The 27972-nt window shown below is 36.4% G+C and overlaps 1 protein-coding gene across 2 annotated transcripts in view; it reads right to left on the minus strand.

Annotated features, from left to right (window-relative positions):
- The window catches only part of CycD (cyclin D), a 69838-nt gene that overhangs the window by 34474 nt on the left and 7392 nt on the right, over nt 1-27972 (minus strand). For both annotated transcript variants that reach the window (XM_034331954.2, XM_034331956.2), the window contains exon 2: nt 24386-24601. In XM_034331954.2, the coding sequence (XP_034187845.1) occupies nt 24386-24601 (216 nt within the window). The remainder of the gene's footprint in view (nt 1-24385; nt 24602-27972) is intronic.

Raw genomic sequence — 27972 nt, forward strand, 5'->3', positions numbered from 1 at the left:
TCTGTGTACAGAAAGACGCATCATTGTCCTCCTGTCGATTCCTTTCCAGGAATCGTGTAGGACATCTGCTTCGAATGCTGACTTCTATTTGTGCATGTGCTTATGCATTCTCTACAACCGTCAACCATATACAGTCAACCCTCCTATAACGCGGTACTCTCAGAACGCGGTTTCCATATAACGCGGAGCTGAAAATGCGACAGCCCTCCTATAACGCGGTACTCTCAGAACGCAGTTTCCATATAACGCGAAGCTGAAAATGCGACAGCCCTCCTATAACACGATACTCTTACAGCGCGGTTTCCGTCAACAGCATCACAGTTCAGTGTTATAAACTGTGTTTATGAACTTTTGAAGTTTACTTATATGCATTGTTCATTGTGATTAGAAAAATTACACTAATTACATTTGCATTCTTCTAATTTTGGATTGCTTAGCTCCCTATAGAGAGGTTTTAGTGGAGTTAGAAAAAAAAGCTACAATCGAAAACCAATATGAAGATGCGCCAAGTGAGGAAGACATTTTGCCTATTAAAAGAAGACGAGTTAGGCGACTCATATTATCTGACAGCGAGGATGAGTGTTGAAAGATTAAATTTTACAAAAGTCTTTCTTGTTTTTGTTGGAAAACAGTTTTTCAGTTTAGTTTTGGTATCATTTCTTTATATAAACTCTTCAATTCAATAAAAATAATTTATAATTTATCTTGTCCTTATTGGTCTCCATATAACGCGGTACGAATAATGTGATTTGTACTAATTCTGCGTTTCTTATAGCGCGGTTTCCATACAACGCGGTAGACGGTTTCCATAGAACGCGCTACGAATTAGCCTGGTTTGTACGGTTAAATCCGAGTTTCTTATAGCGCGGTTTCCATATAACGCGGTACGCACTCACCGCGTTATAGGAGGGTTGACTGTATCTCTTGTTTCCCCACACCATCAGAAATATTACTGATATTCATTTTCATCACAGTACAGGCTAATTATAGCCATTATTCTGTCTATCAAACGTGCCTTTTCTTTTCTATTCATTTGAAAAATAACCAAATGAACTGAAAATTAGAAAATTGCTAAAACCACCATCTGATTTTAAACGACCCTATTAAACACAGTGGACTTACGTTATATTGCCATGGAAAGGGCTGTAAAAATGGAAAATTTATTAAACATTCAAGCTCTCATTTCGGGGGGGAGGTAAAAGATTATGTAAAAGCGACACTAATATTCTTAAAAATCTTGAAAAGTCTAAAGGTAAAATCAATCACGCGGCAATATAACGAGAGTCTACTGTAATAATAATTATAAGTACTCAATAAGAAATTGAGATAGAATGAATTTAATTTAGAATTCAAGATATCAAAGAAATCTCAATCATATGCTAAACTGTAAACAAGTTTCGTCAACACAAATCTCGAAAAATAATTTTCGTAATTTTGGATGTAATCTACGTAGAAAGGTATTATTGAATGATAGAACTTCTTAAGGAACTTGTTGCAACCTTGTCCGACTTGTTTCCACGTTCACTTTGGAGAAGAACGGCGGTGACCTCATCGTGCGTGTCTGACGGGGTACTGGCAGCGACTACTGATTCCTTCAGTCAGCCACACGTGGTCTGCTTTTTGTCAGAATTTTCCTGACTTGCAAACGCTTTTTTTTTCAACAACTGTCATCTTTTTCTTCTAATATAAAATAATGCAATTTTTTTTCAAACAAGTTTACTGCGATGTCATTAATGATCAACCCTACTAATTTGATTTGATGAAATAATTAAAATATTACAAGTGTTATATCAGAAAATTAATTTCTAATATTTCATTTCTTTTTATTGTTTATTCATTTGATAATCAAATTTGCAATCTTTCGGATTTGACAGAAGAAGGATTGAAAAATTACCAGGGGTTGTAAAATGTTTGTAAATAATTATTCTGCATTTGCAACGCAAATAATGCATTTTTCTAAGAAGAATGACACGACAAATAATAGAGAAGAAAAAGAAAAATTGTTTCGAGGAAAGGAAAAGAACAGGTTCGGCAAGTATTCAACGCACGAAAATCGTGAACGAGGATTGTGTAAAGTTGAAGGAACACGTAACTGGAGAAGAAAAACTATCTTCATTGGCTGACAGGGCTTTTAAACGCAGAATCGAACGGATCGTTTTTTAAAGAAAATTTCTAGGAAAACGTCAACATAAGTACCTGGGATAAGGGTACCAGTATCCCTAGTTCCCGTCCAGAATTGTATTTAACCAAATTCAAAAAGGATCGTTAGATTTTCGAGGGGTTACAGGGGTTCGAGTGCCCGGAAAAGAGTAATTAAAATTCATTTTGTGTTCTCTTAGACCCCTGACTTCGAGGGGTTTTGTATTTTTGGAGGATAGATCGTTTCCTGTATATTTTACAAATCTTCGCTGCGCAATGAATACAATTTTATTAATTAGAAAAGTTTACTTGTACTATTGGAAAACTAATTATTTTACGGGGGGAGGGGTTGGGATTTTTTGAAAATGGGGACTGGCTCCTTCGTCATTCTAAAATTCTAAACTTCTAAGCTTTTAAACTTCTAAACATCTAAAATTCTAAAATTTTCAAGTTCCCAAATTCCCAAGTTCTAAAATTCTAAAATTGTCAATTCCTCAAATTCTGAAGTTCTAAAATTCTATAATTCCAAGATTCTCAAGTTGCCAAATTTTAAAATACTAAAATTCTTAAATCCTCAAGTTCCAAAGTTCTAAAATTTTTAAATCTCAGATTCTCAAGTCTCCAAGTTCTAAAATTCTCAAGCTCTCAAGTTTTAAAGTTCTAAAATCGTAAAATGTTAATAACTTTTATGTATGGTAGTATGGGTTCACAACAATTCCTATGCTTAAATTCTTCTCGAATAAAATCAAAGGTGAATAGAACTCGATATGAAATTGAATCGAAACCTCCGTTTACACAGCCTACCGTATTATGTGAGTATTATTTGTCACAAGATCGTTTGTGGCAGCTCGATCAAATGGCACGTCAGGGATACTGGGTATTTGATCTTCGTAAACCGGATGTTCGTAAATATTGATCGAGCCAAGGCTAGATATGCCAGAAGGAATTGGCTTTCTAACTTCTAAGAGCAACAGCCGCTCGATTCTTTTCGTCCTCGTTCCTTTCGGCCTCGAATACGGATGTGACGTATCTCTACTGGATCTATGGGCTCGGACAACCACGTGTTGAAACACTTTGCTCGTTCATTGAAAGCACGAGTTCCTTTTACCTCGGAATTGAATTCAAGGTGAAGTGGACAAAACGAAATCTTATTGAATTGGAGTAAACTGGAATGTACTTTTTATATTTTTTATTGACTTTTATTGAGATTTCGGTTGAACCTTACTTTGGAGGGCACAAAATTGTTAACTTTTATTTTAACAGTTCAATAATATTTGACGAGTAAAATCCAAAAATATCAGTTTTAACCTCAGGGATTCACGCAATCAAAAGTTACGCCTATATAAAGTTTTTAGCATATTTTAAGATGTTACTGTGACGCCATATAGAATTTTACCCATAATTCGTCCAATCAGCGGAGTAACTGCCTGTAAACAGATCACGTGGGTGGTGACTATTTTGGCGGGAAAAGTCAAATGTCTTTATCTACACGTGTCTTGATCATCGAACATACTTAATTCAAAAGGAAGAAAATGTACTTAGGAATAATCTGAAAATATTCAATTTAGAAAATATATAACCTGACCAAGCTCAACAATCAATATTTTTAATACACATGTACCGAGCGACAATACACTATTTGATTTTCCCGTCAAAATGGCGTTAAAATAACCTCAAAATACGGCTGTGTTTCCGAATGGCCCCACCAAAATCGAAAACTCAGGTTCGGTATATAACCTAAATTGACTACAAGAAACCGATTAAAGTTGGTTTCAGAGCTGGATGTCTTACCGTTTTCGAAATATCGTGCTAAGGTTAGGTTAGGTTCTGTGCATGCGCAGTATCGAATAACATATGTTCAGTAGCGAATAGCGCATGTGCAGTATCGAATAACGCATGCGCAGTATTGAAGAGCGCACGCTCAGTATCGAATAGCGCATGCGCAGTATTGAATAGCGCATGCTCAGTATCGAATAGCGCATACGTAGTCTCAAAATTGTACAAAAATTTCTTACCACGATATCTCAAAAACAGTAAGACATCCAGCTCTGAAACCAATTTTAATCGGTTTCTAGTAGTCAATTTAGGTTATATACCGAACCTAAGTTCTCAATTTTAGTGGGGCCATTCGGAAACTCATCCCAAAATACACTAAAAATACGTACCTTTCTATGCGCATAACTTTTGAATTAGTGGATTCCTGAGTTTAAAACTGATATTCTTGGATTTTACTCGTCGAATACTATCAAAGTATATAAAAAATAATCAACAATTTTGCGTCCCCCAAAGTAAAGTTCGGCCAACAAAGGTGTAAATTAATAGCAGTAATAAATTTATTTGCAAAATAATAACAAGGCTTTCAACATTTAATTTCATCATTCTTCTTCAATGTGATTTACTCCATTCAATTACCCACAATTGAAATTTTCCCTCCCTTTTGTGAACAACCCTTCAGTGCCCATTTAAAATGGAGATATGTCTATAACTAAACGAGCTTGACGTACGATTGTCAAAAAATGACAGAAAGTAGAAATATTTCCGGCAGGAAGAGATTTTGCAAATCGAGGAGGCGGGTTAATGTTTCGCGCGTGTCCCCCCTTGGCGAATATTGTCGCGTGAGAAACAATGGGGTCGACCACGAAAATAATCGTTTTACGAGCAAGCAAAGATTGCTTCGTTAACATTTCGTAACGCATTGTAACCTGCAGGAAGCGGTTTTATGTGTTTACGCGTTTCTTTTTCAACGACCCTGCCTCTACTTTACGCGTTCACCATCGCCATTGTGTTTCTGAGATTTGAATTCTTCCAACGATAGTTACACAGTAGTATTTATCTTCGAAGATAACAACATTGCGGTAGATATTAAACGTAAAGACAATTTAACAGAATTACATATCGATCATTGTATTTTAAACATAATGTTAATAAATGAACACTTTTAAATTTCTTAGTATATTATCACTAATTATTATTAATTTTATTTATAAATAGCTGTGAAAATGGTTAAACTGATGCAACTTTTACATTCGTTTCTCAAATTCAATCGAATACATATATTCAACAACAAGTGTGAGAAATTCGTATTTTTTTTACGAGAACTTGAAGCCTATAAAATGAATTTTTAAATCAAACTAGGTCAGATTAGCATAAATGTCAATTTAAAATGATGCTACACGAACAATCATCGTTCCTTTGACAATACCATGGAAATTCATCATTAAAATTCACAGTTAACGTTACGAACAGCTGTCACATTGTGACTATGTATGAATTTAAATTGCATACGAGAAATAATCATCTACCGCTTTCTTCATCTTTATGCAACATCTCTGTAAAGAGAATGAAGGTACCTACATATGTAGATACCGCGTTCATAAATGATGTCTTCATTTCTACAGTAGGTAGACATTATTCATTCTTGTATTTCAAATTTCCATTATAATCTATTTGTCGCAATTTTGTTGAATTTTTTTACCATTTATATTAAAGAATTTATTTATTTTCGAATAATACCATGGTATGCTGGATAGCAAGTAGGGAGTTTGATGTAAGAACTGAATTGATTGCATCCTGAGTAATTACAATTATACCGTGTCTGACTACACATGGCCATTTCTACTGTGGGAATGAACGTGTTTTACTAGTAGTATACATATATAGCTAAACTATGCGAGGTATGTGTATAATTCTTTAATGAAACAGTTTCGTATAATGAAGGAATATTTTCTCTCCGTGGCGGACCATGGAGAGAACCCCTAGACGGCGGACCGTAGAGAGATCCCCAATCTTAATTTAATTGCAAATTAATATTCTTGCATATATTTTGTAAGTTTCGGTCACGATTGACCCAAGGATCAAAGGAGCATTGTCAAATTTTGAAAATAAAAATAGTGCAAAATACAAAATTAAATTAAAATTTGAGCTCTCTACATGGTCCGCCGTCCAAGGGTAAAAAGATTCGATTATTGGACGGCGGACCATAGAGAGAGCTCCAATCTTAAATTAATTGCAAATTAATATTCTTGCATATATTTTGTAAGTTTGGGTCACGATTGACCTAAGGATTAACAGAGCATTGTCAAATTTTGAAAATAAAAATCATGCAATATACAAAATTAAATTAAAATTTGAGCTCTCTACATGGTCCGCCGTAAAAAGATTCGATTATTAAGAACTCTATCAACAGCAGCTAAAATTTCTACACCTTTCAAATGGTCAATTACAAACTGTAAGAAAATAGTTACCGTTATCTGACCCGTTATAATCGTCGCTTCGACATACCTTCACCAAGGTCCAGCATTTGTCGTTGCTTAAAAATAAAGAAAAAAGTGGTTGAAAAGGTGGAAAGAGAAAAGTCAACACACAATAGGGGCGACATTTCTCGCGTTAAGATGGTTCCTTCTCGGTTGTCCTTAATTCATCCAAGTTTGCCTATTGTTCGAGCCGTCACGGAGCCGATTTTGTCGGCTCGTAGCCGACTATTAGAAATAGTTTCGACGTGAACAAGTCGGTCGGGGGCGGTGACCAGCCGGAGGCTGCATAAACTCGCTTTTCTGCCTGGTACACAGCCGAGCGTACTCTTTATCGTTGCCTTCGACGGAAATTTAGGCGTGACGTAGCTCGATGATGAAGCTTCAACGTCTTTTTACAAATTTCTTAGTCGCTTCGTGGGTGGCTTTTTGCGAGGTCAGAGGAAAATTTGCAAATTCCACGAGCGTTCAGTTTCGAGTGCAAGTACCTCATATTATAATCATGAAAATAGCAAATCGGATGAATTTAAGGATGTTAAAAATTAGAATCAGAGAATTAGAGCCTTAGAAAGTCCTAATATTGGCAATTTGAAATTTCTCAACCTTTACAGCTGTAGAAACTTTGAAATTTCACATCCCTGTAAATTTAGAGTATAGTAATTTAAATACTACCCTCCTAACCTTAGATGGTACCAATTTTTTAGTTCATAAATTTGAACACAGAAATATACAGAATTTGCACCACTTTTTCCCTGAATTTCTGATCAGTTTTCATGATACCGTTGAGTAATTTGCAGTGAAATCGATGCACCTGTCCGCTCAAATAAATTGGTGACATCGATAAATTGGTGAAAGGAAATAAACTACATGTGAATTTTACCTCAAAAATTCAATCAAACTTATCTTTTAATACACTTGCGATCATATCAGGCAACCCTAGGAAAAGTGGCGAAGCCACGGGTTCGCAACCTCCCTCTTAGGCCTTAGGCACTCCGAGGGGAACTGGCGATGTAGGGAAGGCGGTCTCCTATATATAGATTCCGTAGCCCTATCACAGGCGCGTAAACGTTTACGCGGGAAAATTTGAATCATTATTTATTTATTATTCATATTTCCCAGTTCTATATTAACTTTTATAATATTTAATAATTAAAAACTACATTATCTCGTTTCTAAATTACTTTTAAATTTAGTATTGTAAAAATTAAGATCTTGAGAATCCTTGATTTCCCTATATCACGATTTTCCCTAGAGAACTCTGATTTTCGTAAAAATCCTTTGGTTTTGAAAAATAAATCCTAAATTTAATTACCACGTCGAATGAAGTATTCCTCGTTCGATTAGTTCCCAAAGAAAAGAAGAAAGAAAATCAATTTGGAAGTTCGGCAAAAGGAGATACAAAGTTGAAAACGAAGTCGCAGTAAATGCCAAAACAGCAATTAACTTGGTAGATTCAATTTCACGCGACTTATGGGGGTCGATTCAATACTCGTATATTTTTATTTTTCTTCATTCGCCAATTTGCCGACCCTTTCGTCCCAATTCCATCGAAACGAAGACCTGCTGGCAGAAAACGTAGCACCTGTCGTGCGGATACTTTAAGGTAGGCCACGTCGAGGATCAACGCACCATTCCATTGGCCAAGGGCTGCAAGGTGTGCATTACAAATGTTGCAACAAGTTGTAGCATGTGCCGATAATGACCCAGTATACTTGCAATACCACCTTTCTTCCTTCGTAATTTAATCCGCTGTTCGTGTATCAGGCCGATTAACGAACTTCCGAGTTAATTAAGAGTGTGCTATTTCAGCGCAGTTAATTTGGTAGTTTCGGGAGTTGGATAAAAAATTATGATTTTATTTTTTTTTTTAGATATTTTTGTTTAAATCGAAAGCTACTGATTTTCCTTCGATTTCCGTCCAACCGAGACCCATTTTACGCCGTTTGTATTTAATCAATGACACCGTACAACGTTGTTCTCATACGCGTCACGCGCCACGAGGAATTTAAATGCCAGGAAACAGTGGTCACCGAAGGGAGAAGAAGAAAAAGGCTTTTCAACCCATGACAAAAGAATAACAATGGTAAGCGAAGGAAAAGAAATGGTCGAGAAGGGATAAAAAAGCAAAACAGGTGGAAAGCAGCAACTTTCTGTACTGTAATTTGATTGATTGCTGTTCCAGCTCTTAATTGCAATGACAGATGGTCACTTACACGAGTGATGCAAAGAAATATCATCGAGATCATTATTGATATAGGAAGAATAATTTTTAAAGAAGCAATGTAAAATGTAGAAAATAAAACTAATATGATATACAAGATTAAATTAAAATTGGGGCTTTCTTCGTGGTCCGTCATAAAGATCATTATAGATTATAAATCTAAGAAGAATAATTTGGAAAGAAACAGTGGAAAATTTAGAAAGTTAAAATAATATGAAATACAAGATTAAATTAAAATTGGGACTTTTTTCGTGGTCCGTCATGAAGATTATTATAGATATAAGAAGAATAATTTGAAATGAAACAGAGTCAAATGTAGAAAATAAAAATAACATGAAATACAAGATTAAATTAAAATTGGGGCTCTCTCCAGGGTCCGACATCTGAGGATTATAAAGTAATAGTTAACGTTAACCCTTCAGCTACAAAAATATATCAAAATTAAAAAATGTATTATAATGGTATAATATTAATGATGGTACGTAACTTTGAAAAATAAATTGAAAAGGAAACGAAACAAGCTTAACAAAGCGTGTCGCAAGCGAGAGATAAGAGTTCTCGAAGACGGCTGTCTGACTACCAACGGTACTATCTACTGCGAATTTTGCTCAAGCCGTTCATATTGAGCTTCTGGTGATTTGCATAGGAATCTCTTGAGAAGAAACTAAAGTAACATCAGTATGCACCCGTGTTGATGCAATTTAATACATAATATCAATTTTAATCCTAATTTTTATTTTCCGTTTCCGCTCTAAAATTAAAAGTACATTTACCCCTGTATTGTATGGTTTCTTTTTTCCATTTTTAACACTAGATTGCCGGACTCACATATGGATTTTTGGAACTGAGGAGTGGAGAGGGGAAGGAATTGGTAATCTAAGGAAGGAAAAGTAAAGGCAATCTAGTGTTAAAAAATCTATAGGTACTAATATTTGCAGACAAATTATGAATGGATAATGAAATGAAATGAAATCAGTTGTATAGGAATTTCACTGACGATTTAAATCGTACTTTTACTTTTTATTAATTTTACGCTCGCAACAGGTTTACCTTAGGAACGTCGTGACTGGTCTATGATATCGCTAGCTTCGCTTTTGCAAAAGAACGCTTCGTTCCGCGTCCGTGCATCGATGCAGCCGATGGCCTTGTGATCTTATTAAAAATCCTTGTGCGGTTAGACCACATAATTTCCCTATCTTTTACCTTATATCATCTACTTTCTGTCTTACGATATCGTGAAACAACCATTTACAAATTAATTTACAAATTCTATCAATTTGAAATGTCCACGAAATCCTTACGTTTTGCGATTCATTTTCTGCGAACAAAAAACTTAAAATTGACACCTTTCAATTTGAATTTTTTTAATGAAGAAATATTTTTAATTGAAAGCTTTCAAATTGAGCGATTTTAAGTAACAATTTTTAAATTAGACAAATTCAACCTGGAAGCTTTGAAATTGAAAAATTTTCTAGATAAAAATTCTTGAAGTGAAAACAAATTCGACGTTATCGTCGAGCCGTCGCGCAGCGAGGTCGTAGGAGTGAGCGCTCTGGCTTAAGACGATTCTAGTTGCTTTTCATACTTTGTTCGCTTTGCTATTAGTTTTAGTTAATTTATAGTTTTTTCTATTCTTTATTTTTAGTGTTCGTCGCGTCAATTGGTGTTATTGTGTTTTATTTTTCTAATTCGTTTTTGTTTTAAGAGGGCAGCCTGTCCGTGGTGCGAACGCGTCGCAACCCACGGCGGGTTGATCTTTATAGTCGACCGGCGGGTACGCCGAAAGTCGGGCATAAGTTATCCATGGAAAATGTTCTGAGGCATTCTTCATCCATGACCGATCATGGCTGCGAGTCCGACACGCAATCGAACAACTCGCTCAACATTGATTCTATTTCCACGCATAACCCGTCAACTGCGGTGAGTGGCAAGCGTACGTTCGAGTCTGCCAAACAGCTTCCAATAGTTACACCACTTCCCGAAAACTTCCTGAAACCCCTCAAAAACTTATCTCCTGCACGTTCTGAGCATTCTAACCCTTCCGTTGATTCCTCAGACTCGTGCGCTTCAATTACCGCGGCTCGTGAATTTAAAAGTCGTGATAACGTTAAAGAAAGTAGCGCTCCTACCTTCCGCTCCTCTAAATTCCTATCACCTAAAACGGTCAGGTTACGCAAATCACCGCGTAATACATCTAAATATCTTAACGATAAAAAAAATTCTGATACTTTGGCCAACAACATGGAAATTGAAAATACAGTTACCGTTACGACACACAATCGTTTCGCCGTGCTCGCTGCCTTCAATAACAAAGACATGCCCTCCTCGCCTGGCAAGGCCGGCCATCCAAACAAAAACAATCCGACACGCGTCGCGACGCAAACAGCGACACGAGACGGTCTGCAACAACCTCTCCGCGCCCTTCCTCGCATAATATCCGATGAGAGTCAATTTAAGAAGCGGGTTATTATTAAACCCCCACCTCTGTACATATCTAACTTTTCATATAATATCGCCAAATTCAATCGCGAACTGACCGCTATGTACGGTAATTCCTTTAAAATCAAATACCTTGGAGGACGTATTCGGTTGCAGTTCGAATCGGTCGAAAATTTTAAAAATTTTCAGACAGTATTGAAGGAGGGCAAAGTCCCCTTTTTTACATTTACATTGAATTCCGACAAAGCACTAAGTCTAGTCCTTCGTGGCTTGCCAGACACTCCATGCGAGGAAATTATTGACGAATTAAAGGCCCAAGGCCTTAATCCAAACGGTTGCGCACCGATACGCCGCACGGACGAACAATCGACACGTCGATATGTCTCGTACCGCATTAATTTTCCTCCTGGCACAACTATTAACACCGTTAATAAAGTCGGATTCTTGTTTAATGCACGAATCTATTGGGAAAAATTCATGTCTAATAAAAATTATACACAGTGCTTTCGCTGTCAGGCCTTCGGTCACTCCGCTACGAACTGCAACCTACCTCCTAGGTGCGTCAAATGCGCGGGTTCACACCATTCCTCCGAATGCTCCAAATCCTTTAACGAAAACCCCAAGTGTTCCAATTGCGGTGAAGGGCACACTGCAAATTACTCCAAGTGTCCTGCACTCGATAAGTATCTAAATTCCAAAGTTGGTGCAGCAAAAGCGCCCCGCGGACTTGCGTTTCTTGACAAACAGGTGCTCATCCCCTCTCCTGCTACCTTACAAAACGGTGGGTCGCGCGTCGCGATAGACGAGCGCCCCTCGCACACTAATACACGGCAAACTCCAACGTACGCTGACGTCACTGGCCGCAGGGGTCCACGATCCGCGGAACCATTAGAATCCAACAACCGAGGCCCGGAACACGGCATTAACACAATGGGCGAGCTGATCGAGTCTTTAAAAACCTTGAACACCATGGTCGATCTGAATGAGATGCTTCAGATTACAAGAATACTTATTGATAAACTTCGTAACTGTCGGACAAAAGCGGAGAAATTTCAGACCTTTTGGTCTGTCATTAATTCCCTTGATTAGTCGTCTTCCCGCGTATTATACTATGGAATATCCGATCAATTCTATTGCGTCGCAATGAATTAATCTTACTTATTTCTGAGCTTCAAGCTCAAATCGTCATGATCACAGAAACTTGGCTCAAGCCCACCGACTCGTTCACCATACCGGGCTTCACTGTGATAAGACAAGACAATCTTGCTACAAATCGTTCTGGAGGCACGATTCTCCTCATTCACAAATCTCTTGACTCTGTAACTGTTGACAATCCCTTAGCCACGAAATTCCAAGCGTGCTTTGCAAAAATTTCACATCCTAAAATAACAGTTGGCGTTATTTATGTCCGTAACTCCAATTTATTAACTAACACAGACCTTGACATCCTTGAACGCCTGGGTTCTCCTTTCATCATCGGTGGCGACTGGAACGCCAAACACCCATCGTGGAATAATTTTACCACTAATCATGCCGGCAAAATTGTCTATGAATACGTCCAGCGCTCTCCTTGTAGACTGCTGCATCCACCAACGTTTACCAGATTCTCACCTCAACACAAACCATCCACGCTCGACTTTTTCATATGTAATCATTCACACGACTTTGACTGCACTGTTTCCGAACGTTTTTCCTCCGATCACTACCCAGTGATTCTCAAGTGCCTCAATTCCACTCGACCTCCTGGTCTTGAACCGGTGACCGACTGGGATCGCTATTTTATGGAGTCAGCTGAATTTAAACTGACAACCAAGTTTGACACTACACAAGACATTGACTCAACCATCGAAGAGCTCAACTCCTTCCTTCATGGCTGTCGTAACCGTGCCACCACATACTGCGATACTTCTATCGGTCGCAATGCCTTCCTCCATAACGATAATACGCTAAAAACAATGATCAACGCCCGTCGGAGATTTCGTAAATATAATCAAATATACAGACTCGATAACATCAAAAACTACATAAGAGATCTCTCTACCTCGATTAAAAAACGTATATCTCACCTTAGACGCACTGACTGGACAAACACGTTAAAATCTTTTAAAAGAACTGATCCTACATTCTGGGCCACGTTTAAGGCAGCCAACTCCCACAAAACCTCCAGGGTAATCCCTCCACTTGAGGACTCCGACAATGTTTTGGCCTGTACTGACAGAGACAAGGCGGAGATCCTTGCCCGCAATTTCAGCACTGTGCACACAACGGCAACGGCACTTTCCTCGCCACTTGAAAGCGAGGTCAATAAAATTATTGACACCTTACACCTTCTTCCAAACCACAGTGCAACCAGTTTATCGCTAACACCAGTCAATATCAAAACTGATGTAAGAATGCTCAAAAACCGCAAGGCCCCGGGCCCAGACGGCATCACAGCCCCCATGCTCAAAAAGGCCTCTGGTAGGATCATCCTACAACTTTATTACATATACAGGGCATCTGCCTCCAAGTCTTATTTCCCTAATGCTTGGAAAATAGCCAGAATGGCCCCTATTCCAAAACCGAATAAACCTCGAGAGAAACCGACTAGCTACAGACCGATCAGCCTATTATCCATACCAGGCAAAATTTTCGAAAAATGCATCTATCGCGCCTTTTTTTCCAGTCAATTCAACGTCAACAATATTTTAATACCGCAACAATTCGGGTTTAGACAGGGTCATTCTACCATACACCAAATCACCCGAGTATCACAGCAAATTACTCACGAGCTGAATGTGAAACGCTGTGCCGTTATGATTCTTCTCGACCTTGCCAAGGCCTTTGACACCGTTTGGCACCACGGCTTAATATTTAAATTGTATCGGCACAATCTTGACCCTGGACTCTTAAAACTTATCTACTCCTACCTTACCAGCAGGTCTTTTTATGTACAACTCAATGGTGCACGTTCATCTTACCACAACATCTCCGCTGGTGTCCCGCAGGGATCGATCCTAGGTCCTATTCTATTCCTAATTTATATCAACGATATCCCCATATCAAAGATATGCGAAATTGCATTATTCGCCGACGACACAGCCATTTACACCACCTCCTTTCGTTTCCTGCCTGCTGTCACAAGAATACAGGCATATTTAATCCAAATCCTAAAATTCTTTAAGGACTGGAAGCTGACCATCAATGTTGACAAGACTGAAGCCATTTATTTCTCACGCAAAAAGCACCATAACAACCATAAAAGCTTATGTTCCGTTGTCGTTGAGGGCACCCCGACACCGTGGTCCAAAAACGTCCGATACCTAGGTACCTTGCTTGACGAGCACCTTAGGTGGAACGAGGAGGCGTTAAACCGCATTGTAAAGGCAAGCAAGGTACTCCATTTCTTATATCCTCACCTCTCTAAAGACTCTGCTCTATCTGTCAAAATTAAATTAAGCATTTACAAAATGTGCATCAGACCAGTGCTCGCATATGGTGCTGTCATATGGTGGTCTCTAATACCGACAACTACCAAAAAGAAATTCCAAGTTTTCCAGAACAAGACCCTTAAAATCATCTTCAATAAACCTCGACGTTTTTCAACAAAATTACTCCATACCATGGCCTCAATCCCGACCGTACATGAATTTATCACCAATATCTCACAAAACTATAGCGTCAAGGAACACCCTAACCCGCTTGTGGAGGGAACCTCTAATTACGTTCCACACAAAATCCCATACAGGAGGATCAAAGTCCCTTTCCCGATGATGTGGCTATCGTAAGCATCACCTCATTATTTCTTTTATTTCCTTCTTCACGAATATTTTCCTTATTGTACAGGTTAAAAGTAGCGGTTGTTTTTGAAAATTTTTCCGCATAAATTCTTGTCTTTCTAAACACTACATTCCTCCGGTAACACCACCCAATCCATCCTACTCACTGCCGGTAAGCAGGCCCTCGTCTGCAGGCACGGTACTAAAAGCGGGACCGCGGCGGAATACGTTCCCCGTGCGAACGCCAACTTCACGCCAATTATAAAAAAAAAAAAAAAAAAAGAATAATTTGGAAAGAAACAGTGGAAAATTTAGAAAGTTAAAATAATATGAAATACAAGATTAAATTAAAATTGGGACTTTTTTCGTGGTCCGTCATGAAGATTATTATAGATATAAGAAGAATAATTTGAAATGAAACAGAGTCAAATGTAGAAAATAAAAATAACATGAAATACAAGATTAAATTAAAATTGGGGCTCTCTCCAGGGTCCGACATCTGAGGATTATAAAGTAATAGTTAACGTTAACCCTTCAGCTACAAAAATATATCAAAATTAAAAAATGTATTATAATGGTATAATATTAATGATGGTACGTAACTTTGAAAAATAAATTGAAAAGGAAACGAAACAAGCTTAACAAAGCGTGTCGCAAGCGAGAGATAAGAGTTCTCGAAGACGGCTGTCTGACTACCAACGGTACTATCTACTGCGAATTTTGCTCAAGCCGTTCATATTGAGCTTCTGGTGATTTGCATAGGAATCTCTTGAGAAGAAACTAAAGTAACATCAGTATGCACCCGTGTTGATGCAATTTAATACATAATATCAATTTTAATCCTAATTTTTATTTTCCGTTTCCGCTCTAAAATTAAAAGTACATTTACCCCTGTATTGTATGGTTTCTTTTTTCCATTTTTAACACTAGATTGCCGGACTCACATATGGATTTTTGGAACTGAGGAGTGGAGAGGGGAAGGAATTGGTAATCTAAGGAAGGAAAAGTAAAGGCAATCTAGTGTTAAAAAATCTATAGGTACTAATATTTGCAGACAAATTATGAATGGATAATGAAATGAAATGAAATCAGTTGTATAGGAATTTCACTGACGATTTAAATCGTACTTTTACTTTTTATTAATTTTACGCTCGCAACAGGTTTACCTTAGGAACGTCGTGACTGGTCTATGATATCGCTAGCTTCGCTTTTGCAAAAGAACGCTTCGTTCCGCGTCCGTGCATCGATGCAGCCGATGGCCTTGTGATCTTATTAAAAATCCTTGTGCGGTTAGACCACATAATTTCCCTATCTTTTACCTTATATCATCTACTTTCTGTCTTACGATATCGTGAAACAACCATTTACAAATTAATTTACAAATTCTATCAATTTGAAATGTCCACGAAATCCTTACGTTTTGCGATTCATTTTCTGCGAACAAAAAACTTAAAATTGACACCTTTCAATTTGAATTTTTTTAATGAAGAAATATTTTTAATTGAAAGCTTTCAAATTGAGCGATTTTAAGTAACAATTTTTAAATTAGACAAATTCAACCTGGAAGCTTTGAAATTGAAAAATTTTCTAGATAAAAATTCTTGAAGTGAAAACAAATTTAAATTGAAAGCTTTAAAATTGAAAAATGTTTCAGATGAAAATTCCTAAATTAGAAAAATTTCAAATTGAAACCTTTAAAATTGAAGAATTTTCCGGATGAAAATCCCTGAATTGGAAAAGGTTCAAATTAAAAGCGTTAAAATAAAAAATTTTCCAGGTAAAAATCCATGAATTTGAAAATTTCAAAATTAAAAATTTCCCCACACAAAATTCCCTAAATGGAAAAACGTTGAAATTGAAAGCTTTCAAATTGAAAAATTTTCTAATTACAAGTTCCTAAATTCTACTCGCCTTGTAGTCTCAAAAATCATTCCTATTTACTATACAAAGCAAAAGCAGGTGCTTCAGAAACCAGTCCTTCCTTCAAAAGCTTCGGGAATCGCAAGGATTAAAAGCGAAGCAGACGGGCAATGATTAAGCGTAACTGAACTATCGCGTGCCTAACTGGTAGATTCAGCTTGTTATCTGCTAAAATCATCAGGCTCGCGAACATCCGCATCGGCAACCAACTATATCGAGCCTGAACACATCCATGGTACAAGCAATCAGAAATTATACGGGACAGAGAGACCTAACGATCGACGAAACATAGAAAGGATTAATTAATTGGTGATTAATAAGTCGAAATAATTACGGGGGAAAAAAGTTGTCTGGCTCGTTAATCCGGCTTATTAATACGGGAAACGCGACAAGATCTGCATGCATAATTATCAGCGAGCAGGTGATGGTGGTTATGTTCGATGTGAATTGACTGACCATTTTTTAGATATCGTCGGGGTTCTTTGTGTTCTTACAAAATATCAGGGAGACACTTATGTAGTCGTTTTTATTATACTTCAAGCTCCAAATTGATATACCATGAGTGCTATTTTGTGATACTTTTATGTCATGAAATTTCATCAGAATTTCGAAAAAGTATCAAAATTATTTGATATGCAAAGCAAAATAAAGAACCAATATCCATTTATGTTTTTTGTATTCTTACAGAATACTGATGATATTTTTATATAGTCGTTTTTATTATACAGTGGTACCTCGGTATACGATCTTAATCCATTCTTGATGTTTGGACTTATACCGAATAGGACATATACCAAATTAATCTTTCCCATAAGAAGTAATGTAAAAATGATTAATCCGTTCTCATGTAAAAAATTTTATTATACCTACATTAATTTTTCCTCTTTTATTCACGAGCATCCCTTTTGTATGTAAGAGTACTAACCACTGGGGAAGTACTCACATGATATTGTATGAATTTAACAAATTTACTTATTGTCACTTTACGACAGATTGTAAATTAATATACTAAAAGAAAAAAATTTCCTCTGAGATAATTATTTAAAAATGACGCAAAATTCACACCAAAAATACCGAGCAAAATTTGTCACGTCCAAACAGGACGTATATCAAGATACTTTTATGTCGTGAAATTTCATCAGAATTTCAACTTTCCAAAATGAAAAGTAACAAAATTATTTGATATGCAAGACAAAATGACGAACCAATATCCATCAGTTGAGCTCATCTTCGATCAAAGACACCAGGAAATACCATGGAAAAAGGCAAGTTTCAATAACCAATTTCATCCAGATCAGCCCGAGGATCCATTCATCTCAAGTCGCACCTGATATCCAGCGATCAACAGGTGATACTTTCCACGGCAATTACGCGGCAGCTGGCCCACATCCGCGCGAACACGCGTCTTCTCTTATGCATCCAATTCGCTTTCACAGCTTCCTCCGTTCGCAAGGAAAAAGGAAGCCTCTCTTCCTTCGTGAATCTCTCACGAGCAGATCGTCGCGTATCCAGGCTACCTTCGGCGGGGTTTCCTGACTCGTGGACGAAAGAAAGGGGTGGCTCGTATTCAGAGATGCAGCTGGCTCGAGCACAGAGCCCGGTGCAGCCCTGAAAGAGCCAGGATGCCGTCACCGACGACGACGATCGACGCACCTGGCTCTCACCTGCTCCCCTCCTTTTCTCTGGCTTCTGCAGCGGACACCGTGCACGGTGTACGGGACAGCCGGCCGGAATTCGATTCTATGGGTATTTTCGCGTGATCCGGAGAGAGTGTCGCGCAATCCCGTATCCCTTCCCCGACCGTAGGCTTTCGAGACTTTTTTTCTCTCCAGCAGGAGCTTTTAGGGGTGCATGGGAAGTGCGTAGATTTCTGACGTTGCTTGGGAACCAGGATGTTTTCTTCTCGCCTTTCTTTTAAGCAAAGAGTTAAGTCAGAGAATTAAGTCAGAGAGTTAAGTCAGAGAATTCTTTTAAAAATAAATGTAGGTCACGATATTTGAACTGATTTTTAAACTGAAAAATCACGATTTTTTTTACTGATTAGAAAATTTATCAAGAATTTTAATTGAAGTTAGAGGTGTTTTTATAGCAACCCCTCGAAACGTTTGTATTTTGTCGCCGGTGGTTAGCACCCCATGTAACACCCTCGAAATGTTCCCCCGTTTCCGGGGTGGCCGGTGAATTCCGTCATTTTATCCGGCGTTCGATCGATAAACTTTTTCGTGCCTGTTGCACGCGTGCCAGTGCATGTGCATTCCGGCGTGGTGCAGGTGCACCACGCCCTCAGCTACCACCTTCCTGTTTATTTTCCAATGATTAGTCAGTGGTCCCTCTCATTTTTCCTTCTGGTTACTTTTTTATTACACGACTGGACGAGCACGAGGCACAACAGAAAACCGCCTGCAACGTGTTTATTGCCCTGGGGCCCGACGAAATTGGCCTCGAAACAGCAATTACCCTTTCAACGTTTCGACTGTTTTACGCGACGATTATATGCTCGACTCTGTTACGTATTTATCGGTGATGTAGCAATGTGTTTATCTCTGCTCGCTGAAGAAATTTAAATTTTCTAGCGTAAACAATTTATATGCAAGTAGTGGGAGATCACAGATTTATATAAATTGTCCTCCTTCCCTGGGAATGGGTGGAAATTATTATTTTCCCTGAGGGAAGCCCGATCCTAAGTCTGCGATATGATACTGAGAAATTTTAGAGAAAATTTAACCTTTAAACGATAGAGCCTGGACCAATCGTGACCTAAATAAGGATATTACCCTAAAATCAAATGTATAATTTTTAAACCAAAGACTTTTATATACTGGAAGAATAATTTTCACCAAAACGGTGTAAAATTTAGAAAATGAAAATGATGTGAAGTATAAAATTTAATTAGAATTGTGGCTGTCTCCATGGTCCGCCATGCGAAAGTTAATATAGGGGAGGATAGGACAAGATGGCGAATACTATTTTTGCTTCTTTTACTAATACATGCCGGTTTTTATTATTATTCAGCATGGTAAACTAGACATTAACTAAAACAACGGAAAGTTAAATTGCGGACCATGTAGAGAGCCACATTTCTAATTTAATTCTATACTATATGTTATTTTCTTTTTTTAAATACATGATTTTGTTACTACATGTTAGATTATTATAGTAAAATGTTATTTTATATTTGTATAAAAAATATGCTACCATGTAATATTATGCGTTTTTTAACTCTATGACGGCGGACCATGGAGAGAGCACAATTCTAATTTAATTCTGTACTTCATATTATTTTCATTTTCTAAATATATAATTTTGTTACTATAACATGTAAGATTATTATAATAAAATACTATTTTTTTTTGTATAATTTTTTTGTATCCGTCTTACCCCATCCTCCCCTAATATTGAATCTAGGTTACTAATCTTCTAATGATCCAACGTCATTCGTAAACGAAGAATGGAGTTATGCATCCGTCATTTAGATAAATGGGGCAAATATGCAAATATTTGCACATTCCGCTGTTGTATGATTCAAAAGAAGAAAAATATGTGAATGTACTATGTTCATTGATAGTTTCTTCTAATACACCGATAAAAGATTTTTAAAATAGTAAATTCTAAATATTAAATCCATCGATAAGAGTTTACGTAGCTTTTAAACTGATAACCTCGTACGTTTTCATCGTTTACTGTGCGATACACGTAAATAAAGATATTAGACAGCTGTAGTTACGCAATTAATGTCAAAATTAGAGAAACTAATCGCGAAACCTATTTCTCTGATGATTTCAAGAATTAAAAGCCTCTGTGCTTAGAACTCCTGCTTCTCTCAAGAAAAATTTGTTAAAAATAAAAATTATAAAATTGTTCTTTTTCTAACTTATAATTTATAAATGGTGGACTTAGAATACTTATAGATAGATTAATGAACACTTCTAAAATCAATTCTGATCGAGCATTGCTTATTATTTCTCAATTAATATTACGAGGTATTTAAACGGAATGAGTGAAAAATTCCTAGAATTTCCAAGACTGAAGAGTTGAGAGACTCGAGAATGGCTGAAAATTAAATAACGTGCCCCTCTATCAGCTGTTATCTATTTAGGCTTGCTCAGGCTATCGCTCGCTTGCCCGGTTACGCTTTCGTGTGCTCGAAAAGCAGGAATTCAGGCCGAGCAACTGGCCATCATAGCCATTTAAAACCCTTCACATACCGTCTCTGATTTCTCAACTATGCAAAGAAGCCAGAGATTCCTGAAGAATTCTTATTTACTACGTCTGCAAAATGCTTGCCTTTCGTCGAGCGGAATTTGACACTGCGCGATGTCGTTGCTTCAATTTCAAAATGTCTCTGAATGTAATTAATTTTCTGAATAACTGTAACATATAGTAAGTCCTATCGTTTCTCGTGGCAAAATTTTGCAACATCCAACATGGCTCGTTTTAAAAGAAACCAACGCGAATTCCAAAGACTATTTTCAGACGAAGATCTAACAATCTTTTTTTTTTTTTTCACGCCAATGATTCACAAGACTTATTATCAGAGTAGAGTTCAAAACTCAAAAAATTACTCAGACACTTGTGTTGTTATTTATTTCGATTTTATTGATCCTCTGAGTCACCCTGGTTTCTTTTCTTTTTTAAACGTTCTTCTTTTTCATAGGTTTATATTATTATGTAACCAAACGAAATCCTTTTGATAACGTTGCTTCCTTTTATCTGATAAAAGGAACACTTTCGCATTCTGACTTTTAATGAATTGATGATGCGAGATTAGATAATAAATGAAATGCGTTTTACCACTCGTGGGACGATATGAATTTCTTCGATTTTAATCAAAAATTATTTGGATGTTGAAAATTCATTATTCAGCTGGGCGGGGGGGGTTAATCCTTGTACAGCTGAAAGAACAACTGAGTACGTGGCCATAAATACCTGTACTTATACAAACGAGAATACATATGAATATATAGCAAACACTATCGAACAGTAAGAGATTATTTACACTAGCGCTTGTTGTGCTACGAGAAGGGCTATGAGTGAATGACCTCTTACTGTTTTGTACTGTTTGATTGTGTTTACACATACACATTCATATGGGATCATATGTGTTCTTCTAATCGTGAGTCAGCTGTTCGTTCAGTTGTCTATAGATATACAGGTCATTGCGGAAGTTCAGCACTTAAATTTATTTTTATTCTAAAATTCTAAAATTTGAAAACTTTGATACTTCGGAGTTTGGAAATTGCAAAATTTCAAATTTAGAACATTTCGAAATTTGAAAATTCCGTAATTCTAGGATTCTAGGATTCAAAAATTCCAAATTCCTAAATTTCCAAAGTTCCAAATTTCCAATAAGCAATCTTCCAAATTTCCAAATATCCAATTTGCAGAGTTCCAAACTTCCAAAGTTTCAGAGTTTCTAAATTCCTAAATTTCCAAATTTCCAATTTGCAGAGTTCCAAATTTCCAAAGCCTCAAAATTTCCAAATTTCTAAAGACCCGAAGCTCCAAATTTCCAAATATCCAATTTGCAGAATTTCAAATTTCCAAGACCTCAAAGTTTCCAAATTTCTAAAGTCACAAAGCTCCAAATTTTCAGATATCCAATTTGCAAAGTTTTCAAATTTCCAAATTTCAAATTCCAAAATTACGTCAATGATCATACCCACGACTGAACCTACTACGCCTAATTAAAATAAGTGAAATCTCCAAAACATTCTCTCCCAGCATCTTAGAAAACCTCAAATAAACCAAAGGACAGAATATATGGGTTAACTTGAAATTCCACTAGTGACAAAAGAGATACATAAAATGATTGTAACGTCAACGTGTGTCCGTGGAAAAAACAGGCGTAAAGGCCAGTACGTATGATAATCGATAATGTTATCGATGGCACGTTTTTATCAGTGGTTCAAGATTCGGCGATTTAACGGTCTCGTTGAGGGAACAGCGTTTCCTCTCTTTCTATTTGATACCGATTTGCCAAATGGTCGGGAAAGAAATGTACCGTAAATTTCTCCTATGAAACTTTCATGCCATTAGCATACGAGCACGTGAATTGATACAGCTTGCGATACATTTCAACGACAAGAGGAAATTCACGGCACTTCGCACCGCTGACTTCACCGTATTTGATCCAGCTGACGATTTGCTTCCGATCGCAAACAGCCACGCGATCGCATATACCCGAAATAAAGAAAGGGGCACAACGAATTTGTCCTTTTGTTTTTCTCACCTTTCGCGAAGAGGTTGTTATTCGAATAACAAATAGGATAACGTAAGGTTATCGATTCCTATATAATAATATTTAATACAATAAAATGCGTTCCTTAGATAATAAACTATAATTCTATTTAGAACAAGAAGTATTAAAATAGTAGAGCTTGAGTCAATCGTGACCCATACAAGGTTATTCAAACAAAACAGTTTCATGTATTGAGAAGAAGAATTTTCAAAGTGATAGTGTAAAATTTTGGAAATGAAAATAATATGAAATTGGAGCTTTTTCCAGGATTCGTCGTCTTGGGACTTTCTCCATGGTCCGCCGTATGAGTGTTAAGAAACACATTCTATTGTGTTCCTTACCCTATATATAATTTTCTTGCTCCCCACTCGAATCTTACAATAATTACATTCATGTCGGCAACGCCAAGTTAATTTTTATTAGTTGGCAAGCGAGCATTTGCCCGCGGGGGCAACTTATTAGGGCACACCCTCTCTGTCTCCCGACCTGATCGCAAAAATTAAAAAAAATTAAAAAGAAAAAAGTATTCCTTACCCTTTATATAGATTTTTAGTTTTGAATTACAGAAATTATTAACTCTGATCGGAGGGTCACCTTGACCCACCTTAATTCCTTGTAACGAAAGATCGTATCTTTTCCAATTCGACGAAGAAAGCCGAACTTATTTTTATCGTTAACTTATCGCGACGGAGATCTTTTACCAAAAATCAAGACAGTGAAGGATATCACCATATGTTTCTACGCCGAATACTCACTCACGAGTATTCTACCTCGACGACTTTATCGTGCACAACAGTGCAATTAACGATAAGACTGGCACGTTTTCATTAACGCCTAGTGTTTTATCACTGGAAGGTAATACTGCTTACCAACAGGATTTTCTTTCTTTCTGTTATCGTCAAAATGATCGAAAAGACCATATTAAGTGTGACAATAATTATCACTTGGAATCGACGATGCGAGATGTGCATTTGTAGGGGAAATTTTTGGGGATGATAAAATTTGTCTGAACTATATGAAATTCCAATATGGTAAATCATGATAAAAGGTAGTAAAAATATATTATTTTTGTTGATAATGTCATAAAACAAAGTACATGTATTAAAATATTGAAGAGATTACTGTATCATTAATCGTTTCTTTCTTTCCGCAAAATACGTAGTTTATGATTATTTTTCATTAATTTATGAATTACTATTTAGAATTTAGAATTTGAGGAAGGGGAGGTAAAATATATTATTACACAGGGTGACAAAATTCCTAGGCTCAGCCCTGCCTGGAATGACACCCAATTTTTTTTTTTATTTACCAGTGATTTAATTTGAATATAAATCTTCTTTTTTTCTTCTTTTAAATTCAATCCATATTCATCCAGCATGCACGAAAAAAAAACATTAATAAAATCATTACTAACACTTACCCACAAGTCATCCATGGTGATAGAGTTATCCGTGTAGAAAACGAGCACCTCAGCGGTGAGTGGCGATGGTTCTCGGAGTTTCGAGGCGAGAAGAAGACAAGCAGTTCCTAGCAGCTGCAGCTGCGACTTCCTGATCGGGCAGATCGAAAGGAACCTGTCGACGTAGTTCATCGAAAGGGGAAAGACCTCGTCCTGGCATTTCTGTTCCTCGCATACCTGTCACCGATCATCAACCAACAGATTACAATCCTGTTCTTCGTCTCGTCGACCCCATAGGCCGTATCGTGTGTACAAAGGGGTGAAAAGGGGTTGCTTTTAACAAATTCATCCAAAGGGATGGAGATGCTTGGAAATTGGGCGACTATCAATGACTCCATCTGAATTTCAATGGAATCGAATTTCTACCTGACTATATAAAGAGATTTTAGTAATTTTGTTAAGGGTTGAAATCTTATAACTTGTTGCATTGGGATTCATCGATAGTCGGCTGCTCGAGAAATAAAGGAAATGCAGGTCGAACCGGATTTCCTGCATTGGCGCTTAAATTGAACAATTGCAAAAAAAATGATTAATTGTAAAGGAATTAAGACTTTTCCAATTGCAAAAGAACCTAGGACGGCGGACCATGGAGAGAGCGTTGAGTTTATTAACCAGTTAACTGCGCTTGACGTGTGTAATACACGTCTGGTAAAATAAAAAATTACCATTGACTATAAAAACACGAAATTTTAATGAGATGAAATAAAAATGTCATTTAGTGATATTTTTCCTTTATATTACCAATAGAACTGCAATGTATTTTACATGTGTCGTATGAAAAAAAATTAATTATTCTCCTTGGTATATTGGATATTTCCCATACAATGTATTATTTTTTACAAATTGAGTTAATTATTTTCCTTAATGCATCTGGTATTCTCCGATTTGTTTCGTATACTTTAATTTCTTAAAATTATTTTCCTTTCCTTAATTTTTCATGTTTATAAATTTTATTATTTTTTGACAATTTTTAAATTTTTAATTCAATAAAACATACGGCCTGTTTTATTTATCATAATATCCGAATAGAGAGCCCTAATTATAATTAAATTTTGTATACTTATACTCTTAGACCCCACCATACCGATTAGGGGTTAAATATCGTGGCTAATTAATCACCTCTAGAGCACAGGTCAGGAACCTTCGTTTGTGTTTTCAACGTATTCTCCGCCAGAATATAGAATCAATGTTGGAAAGAGTGTAACGACTTTCCAAAGATTCTAATTCGAGGGATTGAAATAATTTTCGTCTAATTAATCCTTGAAAAAGTTTTATATATTAGATGAATAATTTTTAAAAGAACTGTGTAAAATTTAGAAAATGGAAATAATATGAAATACAAAACTATATTGTGGCTCTTTCCATGGTCGGTCGACGAGGATTCAACTAAAATAAAGTTAAATTGTCAAATTTTCATTTTTCGATCGAAGTAATAATAAACAATGATGCGTTTATAAAATTATCTACGTAAATTTAACTTATCGAAAGAAACAGAAATTTCATCATTTTCTATTAGCCTGTTATGTGATATAGGGGTTGACGAAAATTTTCTAGGGAGGGTTCAGAGAAATCCCACCGGTTGCTTTCGACCGGTGAGTGCAGCCATACGAATCGATTTATTGAGCGTGACCAACGTTTTCTACCCTTTTCCAACACCCCTCTATACTCCTAATTGCTTCATGACGCGTATACCACGACCAATTAGTACCAGCGACTTAACAAAATAATTGTCTGCGCCCTATCATCGATTAAACGTCGCGTTTGGAGGGTGCGTAGCTACCTTCGCTAGTTCAGCTTAAGAAAAAAAAGGGGAGGAATATTTTTGCAACAGAGTGAAGCGAGGATTCGAAGGTAAATGCGAAGTACAGAATTTCATTATCCTTTTTTTATGGAAATATTTTAATAATGGAGGTTTTGAAGTGAAAATTGAAATTCAGGAAATGGTAATTTGATTAAATTGCAATTTTGTGAAATACAAATTTGGAAAATTACAATTTTGTGAACCTAAAATTTGGGGACCAGAAGCTTCACGAAATTTAAATCTGGCTGAAAATGGAACGATTCGACAAATTTTAATTTGCGAAAAGAGGTCGTTCTATCAGCGGCCTGTTGCAAAAATAAAAGTCCTCGACGATTACGTCGTGCATCTGTTCAAATATTACAGAAGGTTAGCTCGAACTTGTGGTGGGATATCACGATTACAACTTAAAATTAAACGCCATTATCATAAAATTCAATACCTCACAGAAATTGCAAAATACGATGATTTATTGAAGGTTTATTTAATTCATAAATCAAGGAACATTTTGCATTTACCGCCACGATAAGTACTCCAACTCTCTCTTTATATCAGTGACAAAAAAAAAAAGAATGACAGTGATACTTTAAATTAATAACCATAATTAATTTTCTCGAACATAACATTTCATTGTGAATGTTTTATTTTTTCAATTACAAAGAAATAAAAAAATATTAATATACACTACTGATTATTTAATAAAGATTTGAAGCTATCAATTTACCTACTTGCCCAAAAAATTATAATTAAGCAAATAAAAAACTCATTTGAAAACACATTTATAGAATATTGCCTTATGATTCTGTGTGTAAAATAAAAAGTATCTAACGTGACACGCGACATTATGCAAATGTTTCAGGGTTAAAAATATATTTTTTCTTTAGTCGCTTAACAAATCGTTGACAGGATGTCGTATTTTCGTCGTGGTCAAAGTTAAGAAACCTCAGAAAATTTTAAATAAAATCTAAACTGATTCAGCTATATTTAAATACACGATAAACAACTTTTATTCTAATTTCGTCTGCTCTAATATTTCAACGAAAAATTAATAGAAAACGAAACACTTCGATTATGTAAAACTGAACTTGAAATGTGCAAAATAAAATCGTGAAAAAAAAGAGAAATCAGTTCAGGTAGAAGTTAATGAAGTATCTTGAATTAGAATAATTAACGTTTCTGCTCTAAAAGGATTTCGTTTTCGAAATGTCATGGCATTTTCGAAGGAAGCAAATCGACGTTCAATAACGCATTACAGCGATAAAGTTGAACTTATTCCGAAGAGAATGATTTTTCAGTTTTGATTTTTCAATGTAAAACATTGCTTTGATTCGGTGTTTGATAAATGTAAAAATGAACGAGATAAGAGGAACTCTCGAGATACAGAATTTTTTAAAAATCTTTTTAAATATAAATAAATATGACGAAAGAAATTTTGATGGTCTCAGAATACAACAATCCCCGAAAATAATCAGATTTTGATAAGTCCGAGGGACATTGGAAAGTCTCAATAACTGTAATAAAATTACTTTCAAAAGATTGAAAAACTTTCCACAGCTTTTAGTACTTATCGAGACTCTCGAGAGATCTGTATCAAGACTTTCGAGTCCTTTGAGATATGAATATTAAAAATTGTTAATTGAATTCACGAATTATGACCCAATTAATTTATTTTTTTGAAAGAACATGTCTTCACAAAAAATATCGATCTTTCTAACGATAAACGATAAGATATGGATCCAAGGATTCATAC

The sequence above is a fragment of the Osmia lignaria genome, chromosome 5 (assembly GCF_051020975.1).
Source record: "Osmia lignaria lignaria isolate PbOS001 chromosome 5, iyOsmLign1, whole genome shotgun sequence".
In the NCBI taxonomy this organism is placed as follows: Eukaryota; Metazoa; Arthropoda; class Insecta; order Hymenoptera; family Megachilidae; genus Osmia; species Osmia lignaria.